The following is a 13160-nucleotide window of genomic DNA, read 5'->3' as shown; positions in this document are numbered from 1 at the left end:
TTGTATATAACTAGTAGATAATAATTACCCTACCGAGAGCAATGTGAAAAAGCTAATCAAATCAAACGACATGTTGACGGCATAAAAGATCCAAAATTCAAAGAGAAATATATAAATATGATACGAGTAAACCAACAAGAAAATGCATTACATTTTCGTAATTATTTATTTTAGCATATAAAAAAATACACAAAACATTTCTAAAGACCTATATAGAGATAGAGAGAGAGCATATAAAATAGTAGTAGATGTGGAAATGAGCCATCAGACACGTAGCTTGGCAATGGCATTCTGTAGAATCTGGAACTCGGAGTTGATGTTGTTCATGAGATTGGATATCTGGTGCTTGGAGTCCAGCACTTCGACACTCTGCGTATAGGCATTGTAGCGGACACCAAACGGCCGTGGAATCGAGTTGGCAAATTTACTAAGCACAAAAAAACCACAAAAACCAATTAAAGATGGTACATTTTTTTATGGGGTCGGGGTTCGACTTACATTGTCTTCTCTTTGGCACTCACAAAGCTGTCGGCCACATAGTACAGCGGCTGGAACTGTGTGATCGGATACTTGGTGATGCCAGTTACCTCTGGCTCAAAGTCCTTCAGCATGGGCTTCTCCGTCAAGCAGTACTCCAGTTCGCCGTAGGAGGACAGCAGACCGGCGCCAAAGGCTTTCAGCTCACCCTCCTGACGGCACAGACCATACTCCACAGTGAACCAGAAGATCTGACAGGTGAAAGTGAGGATTAAATGGGGTTTGGGGGCGACATGTGGGAGAGTATATCCTCCTACCGTTGAGAGCTTCTCAATGTAGTCATCGGGTGCGCCCAGGGAAGCCAGGCCAATCTCCTGACTGAACTGAGCAAATGCAGGATCGGCAAAGAGGGGCACATGGCCCAACAGCTCGTGGCAGACATCGGGCTCGGGGGTGTACATGGGCTTGCTGGGATGCCGAATATACTGAGTGGAGTGGAACACGCGGAAGGCCAAGCCGGCGAGGAAATCGCGCGAGCTGAGCAGACCAGCCACCGGACGTAGGGTGAAGCCAGTGCAATCTGCAGAAATGGGCCAAAGCATTGTAGACACTTGTGTTCTAGGACTCTGGGTGTGTGTGTCTATGGAAACTTACCCCTCAAAAAGTTGGAGACATCCTCCAGCTGCGGGATGTTGTCCTCCCTGAAGCCACAATTATCGACCAGCAGGGGGAAGACATGATTGTACTCCCGGCAGGCGTGCGTCTTGTAGAGCTTCGTCAGATTGCGAAAGATAATGCCCCAGGTCTCGATCTCCTCCTTGGAGTACTCCACATGCGGCAGCGTCTCGCCGTGCTTGTAGTTGTAGGCAATGTCCGCAAAGTACTGGCGACGCTTGCGGTAATCCGGGTCGGTGAATCCCGGATGATCGGAGTCCAGTTCGGCGCCATAGCTGAGAATCTGATTGGCAAACCGATCCAGATCGCGTATACGCCGTGGGAACCAAGGCACAGCCGTCGCATTGTCCTTGTAGTCGCGCGAAATGATATTGAAATAGCTGCACTGCTGCTTGACGTCCTCAATGGCCCTGCCCAGGGCCCCGGACTTGCCGTCACACTCCACGAAGAACTCATAGCCGGGCACACGCAGCGAGGAGCGCGACTCAATGTGCACCAGATTGATGTCGTGCTTCTTGAAGATGGCCAAGATATTGGCCAGGGCACCGCTGGACAGCGACGAGTCCTTTGGCGAGAACAGAAGACACGTATTCCGCGCCTCCTGTATATCCACACCCTCGGCAATATAAGCCGAATCCTCAATTGGCCTCGTTGGCTGATGGATGGGGGGGGAAATTTTTGATTAGCTTTCGTCATATGGTTATCGATTGGGAAAAACAATCCCCACCCATTGATTGACACAGAATGTGACCCACCCCCAGACTGATGCAATCCCTTAGCCCACCTCACTCATGATCAATACCCAACTATTGAGTGCCGATACAGTCAGTTTGCTCAGAGCGACGATCGAATTTCAAAGGTTAGCCAGGGCCGAAATCAAGGCAAGTTATTCAACCGAAGCCATATATCTATATGTATCTCGAAGGTTTTGGGTCTCTGACCGCAATGGCAAATAGAGCAAATAGCCATGGGCTTCACCTAGAACTTGATGAGGCACTGGTAAGGTTGTTCTAATACCACAAGATACAAGATACTTAGAGCTAGTTGCTCATAGGATATATTATTTGTAGGCTACTTGTTTTTGATTTGTACGCCAGAGAACAAAAAACACACACACTCAATATTCAGTTCTATGTATAAATATTCCTTTGTCTGGCTATCAGTAGATTTAACCCAATTTGATGGCAGCTCAAACTGATAATCAGCAGTCGGGCTGCATATATAAACTTTGTTTTTACTGGGAATTTCTTATATTTTGTGGGTTCCTTTCAAGGTTAGCAAAAGTTCAAATCCAGTACACACAAATATATATATATATAGTAAACTTGTTATTGGTATTTTCTGCGAAACACTTTCTATAGTCTCTCATATACGTATGTTGTATGTACAGGAACGAACCTTATCAAAGGAGACCTGACGCTGGTACATTTTCAAAGCGATTCTTCTCTTGTGTATTTACTGCGAGATGGGGGGGAAACAAAACAACCGCACGAACAGCAAACAGAACGCACTGCTCAGCACACGATTAAAGACTGATTTAATTTCTCAGTTAATCAGGCGCTTAAATAGACTTTTTTTTTGCTAGGCCCCCAGGCCCCCAAGCCACGGGGCTTCGATAGCTAATCTCGTGGAGAAGTGAAACGAAAACAACAACCTCAACGAAAGCCGAGTGGAAACCAGTCAATAATAATGCGATCAATCGTACGAGTGAACGATCTTGGAATAGCATCCACATGCGGCCCAATCTTAGCACTAACTGTGGACTATGGGCTATGGGCTACTGGATCTGGCTATGGCTATGGCTATGGCTATGGCTATGGCTACTGGCTCTGGCTATGGCTCTGGCTATGGGGTTATCAGTTCCTGCGGTCGTGGAGGGGTCATGCTGTCTATTTCTGTGTGTTCTTCGGTTCGAATATTACCATATAAATATTCCCCAATTCGATTTGTTTGCTCTGCTGGGGCGGGAGGTCTAGTTTCTAGTTTTTGTTTTCGCCAAACGATTGAAAATAATCTGAATGAATAATCTGAAATGGTTTTAAAAATGTGACATGACAGGTTCTAACCAAACGAGTTTAACGGCATTTCAGGGCAATTATTTTGTAGTGAATAATAAATTGGAAGTAGCTGTGGATATCAAGCTGGAGGTGGGGGGCCCGGCACGCGCTATATATATATATATATATATATATACATACTATCATCGGAACTATCGTAGAAAATAATAACTGGTAAATCACTCAAAGGGCGCGCCTGGCTCTCTCTCTTCTGGCTTTGTGGAACCCATTTGTAATAGCTTGTGGATCAGCTAAGCCCATTGTTTGTGGATCGCATTGATTATATTTTGCTTACATTAAAAGTTGAGAGTTCATTTCAGTTGGGGAATGCCAGACACACACACACACACACCCCACAGATTAGATTAAACCCCAATCCGAAGATGATGCAACATTTCAAAGAGTTTACAAGACCCAACAAAAAATACCCATTAAAGTTTCCACTTATCTGCAAGCGCCCCCCAAAGTTATTACATTTAAAATATTTATTTATTTATTTATTTAAATTAAGCATTAAAAAAAGATATACAAAAGTATTTGCATAAGCGGCGCCTCCCCTCAATTGCTATGGGAAGATACATAGTTTATACCCTAAGTATTGGGCTCTAGAAATTTGCATTGTATCTGTGCCACAGCGAGGTGAGGGTGCCGCGTTTCACCTGCGCCTGGGGCATCGATTGTGGGCGCACGTTCTTCAGTGTGCAGCCCACGGGCAGGTTGACCTACAAAACAGATACATTCGAATGAGATACCGAAACAGATACAGATACAGATCGAAAACCTTCGCTGCTACGCTCCTATTACGGGGCTCTGGCGTTGGCTTTGGCTCTGGCATACTCACGGATTGGTGGGCCGTCACTCGAACGGGCTCTTTGTCGGGACAGACCACATAGGACTCGTGACTGCTGCTGGCGGCGGGCATCTCCCTAAGTGGTGCTGGCGCCGACTCGGACTCCGATTCGGAAAAGGAAATCTCTGGCCGTGCAGGTTGTGGTGTCTGCTTGGCAGCTGCAAGAGAAGAGAAACACACAATGAGGGTGTTACGATGAAGACACGAGGTGGTTCGCTCGTTCGCTCCTTCACTTACGCTTGACATGAATGTGGAAAATGCAGGTGAGGGTCTGACCATCAGTGGTGGTTGCCTCGTACTTGATGGCATGATCGCCCAGTCTAAACAAGGCGCCAGGGAACTGCAAATAAATCGTAGAGTTTGTAGCGAAGTTTTCAGTTTTAGTTTGAATACTAACATGGGACTTGAAGATCTTCAACAGCTTGCCCTCGAAGCGGGGCGGCTCCCAGACAACCGAACGCAGATTCTGATTCTCCTTCAGATGCACCTCGATCGAGGGCGGGCAATAGTTAGCTGTGTCTGAGCCCAGCTCCACCCGGTAGCTCTCGCTGCGCTCAGGAGCGGTGTCCAGCCCGGGGAAGGCCACTGGGCCAGAGGCAACCGATGGCGCGGATGGTTCAGGTAGTGCAGATATTCTGGCAAATTGTTGGGACCCGGACAGTGTCGGATATGCAGCGGGTGTGGAGAACTTGAAATGACGGCCGAGTGGAGCGGAGGAAAATGTGAACGGATTGAACTCGGTCGTTGGCGGCGCCTTGATGGTGATGATCGTCTGACAGGCGGCACTCTGGCCCGTCTGTGGGTCCTCAGCACGGAACTCAATCCTGTGGACACCAGCCGAGAGGTGAGCCTCCAGCTGCTTGCCCAAGACGGGAGACACGGCCACATTGCGGTAGTCCAGATTGGTCTGGGGCCGCTGCAGCGTCACCTTAGCCTTGAGCTGTCCGCGCTGCAGTCGGATGACCACATTCTCGGGACACCTGATGTAGGGCCGAACGCTTGTGGCTGTCTGCAGAAACTGCGCTCGGATCCGTTGGCCCAGTTCGGGCAGTTGATTGCTGAAGAAGATCCTGCCGAACGGCTTACAGCTGAGTTCGGATCCAAAGTCCCAGCCCTGCAGCGACATGCAGGAGGTCATCGAGGGTCCAGTGGGCTGAAAGCCAGCATTGCACTGCAAGATGCAGGTGGTCCAAAGTGCGGAAGGACCTTGCGTACAGCTGGCTGGGCTGATGACACCATTGCGGGCTGGTTTCAGGGCCGGACATATCGCTGAAGAGGAAGTTAGGTTAGGTTAAAAGATCGATGATTGGATCCCATCCCCATCCCATTTGATATACTTACGCACACACTTGCTCTCCGGGCCCTGCCAAACACCGGCGGATCCGCAACTCCTGATCTCCGATCCGTGGAGGGTGTAGCCGGCATTGCAGCTGACCCTGCAGCGGGTGTTGTAGAATTGCAATCGCTTGTGGCGATACCTGTCGCAGTGGACCTTGCCGTTCCGCGGCGCCTGGAAGCGGGGACAGACATCCCGTGGCTGTGGCTGTGACTGACTCACCCAGGGAATCTGCGGCAGTCTGCTGTTCACTGATCCAATGGATGGAAACCTTGGTGTTTCTGGAGCAGCGGAAGGATACTTTGGCGCCTTGTCCAGCCCGTGAAATGAGGGAAATGGCTTTGATTTTGGCAGCTCGGGTAGTGAGGGAAATGGCTTTGATTTTGGCAGCTCGGGAAGAGGCGAAGCCCTTGGTGGCTGGGGCGCATCCAGGCAAGTCCTGCCATCAATGGAGAGTCTCTTGTCGAAGCCACACTCACAACGGAAGCCGCCAGGCTCGTTGACACAGGCGCCAGCCGGACAGCTCGCCTTGTCCAGCGCACACTCGTCCACATCCTGACACGTCCTGAGATCGCTGTCCAGCTGATAGCCGGCTGGGCAGGCGCACCGGAAGGAGCCTTGGGCATTCTCACAACGATGCGAGCAGCCGCCATTGTTCAGTTGGCACTCGTCGACGTCCACACAGCTGCCATCGGCGCCGAGCAGCAGGCCCAGGCCACAGTCTATGGGCTCGCAACCATCGGAGGTGGCTGTCCGCTGACTGCCGGGCGGACAGCCAACCAGGGCGGGGCGACAGCTGTGCTGGTCCTCCTGCAGTATGTAGCCCAGGGGGCAGCCGCACTCGAAGCTGCCTTGCTTGTTGATGCACTCGTGGGTGCAGCCGCCCGACAGCAGTCCCGCACACTCGTCTATGTCCTGGCAGCTCCTGCCGTCGGCGGACAGCTCGTAGCCCCGCTCGCAGGCGCAGGCATGGCTACCTAGAAGATTAATGCAGATGTCGCTACAGTTTCCGTACCCCTGCGAGCACTCGTCGATGTCCGAGCACCCAAAGCCATCCGCAGTCAGCTCAAACCCGGACTCGCAGGCGCATGCATAGCCCCCTGGCTGGTTGAGGCAAAGCTGCGCGCACTGGCCATTGCTCTGCAGACACTCGTCGATGTCCTGGCAGTTGCGCCCGTCCCCAGCGAGTGCATAACCCAAAGGACAGGCGCACTGGACACTGCCCGCCAGATTCAAGCAGAAGTGCGAACAGTTGCCGTTGCCCAGCGAGCATTCGTCAATGTCCAGGCATGGTGAGGGTGCAGTTGATGATGATGTGGATGATGTGGATGTGGATGATGATTCGGATGTATATGTCGTGGGGTTATTGTCCAGCCCTAGGGCATAGCCCGCTGGACAGAGGCAGGTGTATGAGCCATTGAGATTCTCGCAAAGCATTTCGTCGTGGCATTTGTGTGTCTGCCTCGCGCACTCATCAATGTCGAAGCAGTAGCCCCGCAGACCCTCAAGCCGAAGCAGCTCGTAGCCGGGCGAGCACTCGCACCCATACGAACCTGGCAGATTGCGGCACACCTGCTGGCAGCCAGCGTTCTCCGCCGCACACTCGTCCACGTCCTGACAGCCCTTGCCGTCCGCGCCGAGGCGGTAGCCGTCGCGACAGGCGCAGGCCCCGCCACGTGCCGCCAGGCAGATCTGCTCGCATCCATTGTTGTTGACCTCGCACAGATCCTCGGCCACGCACGTGTACTCCTCGACGAGGGTCAGCCCCCCAGGACACAGACACTGATAGCCACCCTCCGTGTTGAGGCAACTGTGGCTGCACAGATGGCTCTCCTGCGCACACTCGTCGATGTCCCTGCAGCTGGAGACCTCGCTGTCATAGCCAGGGGGACAGTGGCAGCTGAAGCTGCTTCTGTCCTCGCTGGGCACACAGCTGCCCGGACGACAGCTCTCGTTGCCGTGCTCCGTGATGCAGGGCGACTCCACCACCAAGCAGCTGTGCAGATCTTCGGCCAGCTCATAGCCCGGGGGGCACTTGCACTTGTACTGGCCATTGGGCAGGTTCTCGCACTCGTGGGCACAGCGCGTGCGATTTAGCTTCGGATTGTCCAGGTCCTCGCATCCGTCCACGGCGCAGCTCTGCTGATCCTCCAGCAGATGGTAGCCCGCATGGCAGTGGCAGCGATACGAGCCAATGGTGTTCTGGCACTTTTGCTGGCACAAGCGATGCTTGTCCTCGCCATCCTTCGTGTCGCACTCGTCAATGTCCAGGCACTGGCTGCCATCGGCCGAGAGCTGGAACCCACTGTTGCACTTCACTTTGGGGCTGCTGGCCTCCGTTTCCACTGGTATCTCGTTGTCCTCCTCAGTGGGCTCGGACACTTCAGTGGCGGCCTCGTCCACACAGCGATAGGATCCGGGCAGGTTCTCACAGCCATTCGGGCAAGCGGAAGACAACGCCACATTGGAGCACTCGTCAATGTCTGGAATGGGGTGCCGGATTCAATGCAAGGCCATGGAAATACCTAGCTGATTTAGCTGAACTTACCCACGCAGCTTTTTCCCGTGGAGGCGTCTATTTGGTAGCCCTCTTGGCAGGCGCACTGAGAGCCGCCTGGCTGATTGATGCAAATCTCTGAGCAGCCTCCATTCGACTCCTGGCACTCATCGATATCTGTCGTCGGGGGGGGGGGGGTGTCAAATGACTGCGATATACATGAATATGAATATGAATATAACCCACCAAGACAGCTGACATAATCACTGGGATCCAGGGTGTAGCCCTCGCGGCAGCTGCACTTCAGAACGGGTTCATTCTCGTCCGGATACAGGAGACGCTGGCATATGTGCGCGCATCCGCCGCGATCTTCGCCGCAGTTCTCGTCCAGCAAAAGAGGTGTGTACGGATCTTTGGCAGCGGCTACGTCACCTTCGTCCTTGACTGCCGGTTCAGGGGCACTTTCAGCTGGTTCCTCTTCACCGATTTGCACCAAAATTTCGGGCTCTGGTTGTGGCTCCTCGATCACTTCTGGCTGTGGCTCCACAACTGGTTCTTTGGGCGCTTCTGTGGGGGCTGTTGCCTCCTCCGCGGACTCCGCAACTTCCTCTTCGACTGGCGGCGGTGGCGGTGGCGGCGGTTCGCTCTCAGTCACCTTTGTCTCCCCTGCACCAAAAATTTCGCTATTGTTGTCGTTGTCGTTGTCGCTGTCGTTGTCGCTGTCAGTGCTGATGGTCTCGTACTCATCGTAGTCGTCGCCATAAGGATCCGTGTCATTCAGGTCGTACTCGACCAGGGGAATGCAGGTGGGCAGCTCGCCCACCCACTGCTTCTCGCGGCAGTACATGAATATGTTATCCAGAGACTCGAACTCGTAGTTCTCGTTGCAGGCAAAGTAGGCCACGAGGAAGATCTTCTCGCCACTGCGGCGACGCGCGTATTTGATCACCGCTCCGTGGCTGATCTCGGGCGCCATGACCTTTGCCTCGATGCAGCTTACGTCCAGAGTGGCAGCCACTGGCGGCGGCACCCTCGGCTCCTCCGGTATGTCCAGATAGCTCCTCTTGCGCTCTGTGTCTGCTGCAGCTGCAAGTCAAGCGTTTGCCTCAGAATTCACACATCAAATGAGACATCCACATACCCTTCACACAGCTGGGCGGCTCTCCCTGCCATTTGTCTGTCTCCTCGTTACAGCTCAGCTCGGCCGATCCCCTCAGCTCGAAGCCCGCCTTGCACTTGTAGACGGCTGTGATTGTGTCATCAGTCAGGGCTATCGTTGCCGTGGCATGCCTCACCAATGGCGCCACCTCACAGTCCTGCAGTGCCGCTGTAAAGCCGACAAAAAAATAAATATATCAAACAGCTGCTCACACACACACACACCCTCACTCCTCTCACTCCCCTCACTCAATCGGAGACACACGGAGGGGGGCCATAAACAATCATCTGAATCTTTGCCAAAAGTATTTTCATTGTCGTCTCTAGGTTTTTCCATTTCTTCGACATTTTCTTTTTGGGCTAAGGTAATTTACGATCAGTTTTAATGTCTCCCATTTCTGAATGCCGGCCGGTAATTAAATGATCTATTTTGTTAGTCGAATGGGGCTCCCACGTGCTGGCCGCCAGCACTGACTCATTTTTTTTTTTGGGATCACTTTTTTAAGATTCTTCTAAAGAAAAGATGTCATAAAATCGTCCATTAGCTGTTACCACGAAGTGCTCTTAATGACAATGTTGTGTTCAGTTTTATCGTCACTTATTAAAAAATATTAAAAAAAAAAATTAAAAATTTAAGTGAACATTTTATGGTAATTTCATTTACAAAAATTTATATTTTTAAAGATTCGAATTCTAAAATTCCGAATAACGAACGGGAGAAGGCAACAAACAAAAACTTCGAATTTCTACGCTAATGAAAATTATTGGATATTTTCTAATGGGCAAATTCCTCCCTAAATATTGTGCCATAAAGTTAGCTCTGTGCGTGAGTTTCCTCACTGCTTTGCGCCCACACTTACCTGCAGCAAATGCAACGCATGTCAGGGCACATAAAACATATTTGAACGCCCACATATTGCCGCACGAACGCCAAGGATCGTGTAGCCTTTTTCACACTTTTCCACTCACTCGTCGGGCGGGCAGGGGCGCTGCGGTATTTGTGCTTCTTTGGTTATCTTTTATAAATAAGAAGTCATTAATAAAATTTCACGTTTCTCTTTCTTTTAGAACATATTTATGGGACAAGAGATGAAAGTATATATGCTTAAGATATATAGGGGAAACGAAACTTTATAAATAGCGCATGTTCAACATATTCTACATATATACACACACACACACACACACGTATGAATAGGAACAATATTTGCTGGAACGCAAGTAGTTGACAATTCCACACTTCGTTGAACAATTAAAGTTCATTAGGATTATTCCATATTTATCCTAGATATAAAGTTCTACAAATACACATATATATACTATATATATATACGTATTTCCACTGATTGAAAGAGACAAGAACGGAGATTTCCTAGGGAGAAGCGAACGCACCGTTTCCGACCAGAGCCAAGGCAAGACTGAGTAGCCAAAGAGATTCCGAACTTTTCTCGAAGGGAAGCACACGGAACACACCGAATTTCCCTGTCTCCAAAGATAGATATATGCATACATATAGCATGCATATAGTCGCTGATAATTCATGACTATCATAAAGCAAATTAGTGCGAGAGCGCACAAGTGTCGCCCCTTCATTGGCAGAAGGAAACTATTTTTACCCATGGAAGAATCATTATCATTAGCATAGTCACAGTCATAGGCCCACGAGAATTGATGGCTATGTTCCAGATTCTGCTTCTGCTATTTGCTAGTCGCATTGAACTTGATCGCCCTGATCCTTTGGCAGAGCAGCAGCTGTCAGAAAATTATTAATATTAGTTAACATTCCATTACATAAATAAGAAACACTCAATCATCTGGAATCAAATGCGCCGCCTCGCCTCGTGTGGCTCTGTGCCAATTGTAAATTGTTTTTAATTAAACAAAATTAAATACAATACGAAAGTCGCACCGCGTAGGTGTGTTACACTCGCAGCAGCAGCAGCCGCACTCTTCGACTTATTTGGCCAGCCAAACAAACATGTTATTCTTTGGAATAAACAACCCGCATAGAACCGTATAGAACTCGCAGTTAAGTAGCTCACAGCCCGAACGAATTCTCGTTCCCATGTCATATGGGTGGAGAGCAGTCGCTGCCGTCCCTCCGCATCCCCTTCGATCTTCTAGCCATAGTAGTTTCAATTGTGCGGCCAGAGCTCGGACCTCGGTGTTTTATAGCTTACAATTTGATTGACAAATTGTTTTGGCGATCAAACAACTGAAAATGGTTTAAGGCTGCACATAATTGACCGATCCGATTCGATTCGATCCGATCCGATCCATGGGATTGACAGACAATTGGACGCGTTTCAAGTCGTTTAAAGTTGCATCCCAAATTCCATTTCCCTTGGAGCGTTTTCAGCCGCTCGCTGCTTAATATTTTCACGCGTTTTTAAACGCTTGCCGAACGCATGCGCGTTTAAAAACGCTCGACAATCGCGCAGTGTAAACCATTTGTGGGCCGTGCGAATTTGTTCTAAGCGGCCACACTTTGTATGGTCAAATATTATATGCATATACTCGGATCTAGATTAGTTTTTCCAGCCGTTTATTCATGCGATTTCTGTGCGTTTTCTCTGTGTGGGTTTATGCGCCTCGAGGCGGTTCTCGTCGCTGCTGTCGTTGTTTATGGATCCATTTACATTTTAACTTAACCTTAGATGGCATTTGCGGAAATTGCTCAAGGGCGTGGTATGCACATATACGTACCTCTCCCTCTCCCTCTCTTTAGATATATAGAATATATATAGTATATACTTTTGTCTGGACAGTTGTTTTGTCTGCGCTTTGAGTCGGATTTATGTTGACATTTTCCTCGGCAGCGTTCCCATTGTCTCAGGCTGTGTACGGCTACGGGGAACATCCGCTGGCCCTGGCGGACCACAGAGCCCGTTCCGTTCCCCAATAAGACTGTTGCCGCTTTAATTAATTATTAATAAATTAACGTTTATTTTATTTAACTAAACAAATGAAATGTTTCCATGTTAATTACAAAAAGAGTCCAATTAATGTTGTTTTGGATTTGGTTTACTTAGAATTAAGCGACTCGGAAATCCTTCAGATAATTCCGGTCGTGTCGAGTGCATTATAATTTGTCTTTCTTTTACATTATTTTTTTTTTTTCTTTGCTCCAACAGAAACTAAAAACAAAACACACATAAATCCCGCTACCCGGGGTTAGTTCTTGATGCTTAGATATGATGGACCCACTTGACGGACGTAGACGCTCCGCTCGTTGCTCAGATACGGCGGACAGCGGACGGTGAGGATGCCATCGGTGGACAGCTCGGAGCGGACATCGTTGGGGTAGTAGCCACGGGGCAGCACGAATCGCTTGACAATGTGGCGGCCCACAAAGGTGTCGCCGTCGCGACGCTTCTCGTGCTTGGCCTCCACCACCACCGTGTCGCCGGTGGTCTTCACCGTAATCTCGTACGGCTTGAACTGGTGCACATCCACGTTGGCCTCGAACCCATCCTTGCCCACGATCACCCGGCTGAGATCGGGCGCGGAGCCCACCCGCGACAGCGAGCGCTTCCAGTAGGGCAGATCCCAGTCGTTGATGTCCCAGTCGCGCCACAAGCGGCGACGGTAGTCCCAATAATCCCAGTCCGTGTTGTTCGTAGCCGGCACCAGAGCCATCTCTGTTTGGGTGTGTGTGTTTTCTTAAGGGTTTTTCCTTCCTCGTGAGCTCTCGGGACGCAGCAGCGCAGCAGCGATCGACTTCGATTTCGACTTTTCACTTTGTTCGTTCGACTTCGACGCGTTCTCTTCTGAAACGTCCACTCGCGATTTTTGCTCTGAGCAAATTAAACTTACAACCGACAGAAGCTGCCGCTTTTATAGCGCTACGACCCAACGCTTGAAAGTGGGCTCAGCCCTGGCTGAGGCTCAGACTCGACAGCCAATGACAGTTGTGACGTAGCCAAGCCAGGCAGCAGCAGCAGTATGGGGTCTCGGGCGATGTTTTCGATTGTTTATCTTGAGAAATGAATTTCTGTTCTGTACCGAAAGGGGGCTGGCTGTGGCTCTGTGGGCCGAAAACGTCTATGGCCATGCAACGAGTTCTGACTGGCATTTCCTTGAGGCGATTGGGTGGCTCGTGTTGGCTGG

The 13160-nt window shown here is 50.2% G+C and overlaps 3 protein-coding genes across 3 annotated transcripts; all 3 read right to left on the bottom strand.

Moving 5' to 3' along the window:
* Positions 1-131: 131 nt before the first annotated feature.
* On the bottom strand, positions 132-2703 carry LOC111072210 (protein henna). Its single transcript, XM_022363933.2, has 5 exons — positions 2551-2703; positions 1132-1807; positions 795-1057; positions 499-728; positions 132-427 (listed from the first exon to the last, which is right to left on the bottom strand). The coding sequence occupies exons 1-5, from the start codon at positions 2578-2580 to the stop codon at positions 265-267; spliced, it is 1362 nt and encodes a 453-aa protein (XP_022219625.1). The 5' UTR covers positions 2581-2703; the 3' UTR covers positions 132-264.
* A 1013-nt stretch (positions 2704-3716) lies between these two features.
* LOC111072223 lies at positions 3717-10474 on the bottom strand. The gene is made up of 11 exons (XM_022363948.2): positions 10443-10474; positions 9911-10066; positions 9034-9219; positions 8139-8978; positions 7944-8069; positions 6949-7878; positions 5401-6372; positions 4457-5328; positions 4297-4399; positions 4051-4217; positions 3717-3931 (listed from the first exon to the last, which is right to left on the bottom strand). Exons 2-11 carry the CDS (start codon positions 9963-9965, stop codon positions 3815-3817), a joined length of 4368 nt encoding a protein of 1455 aa, XP_022219640.2. The 5' UTR covers positions 9966-10066; positions 10443-10474; the 3' UTR covers positions 3717-3814.
* Positions 10475-11972: 1498 nt separating this feature from the next.
* On the bottom strand, positions 11973-12866 carry LOC111072200 (heat shock protein 27). Its single transcript, XM_022363905.2, has one exon. It carries the CDS (start codon positions 12687-12689, stop codon positions 12225-12227), a length of 465 nt encoding a protein of 154 aa, XP_022219597.1. The 5' UTR covers positions 12690-12866; the 3' UTR covers positions 11973-12224.
* Between the last annotated feature and the right edge of the window lie 294 nt (positions 12867-13160).

This window comes from Drosophila obscura, unplaced genomic scaffold, assembly GCF_018151105.1.
Source record: "Drosophila obscura isolate BZ-5 IFL unplaced genomic scaffold, ASM1815110v1 contig_1, whole genome shotgun sequence".
NCBI lineage: Eukaryota > Metazoa > Arthropoda > Insecta > Diptera > Drosophilidae > Drosophila > Drosophila obscura.
The sequence above is the reverse complement of the archived record's forward strand: the minus strand, read 5'-3'. Positions and strand labels throughout refer to the sequence as shown.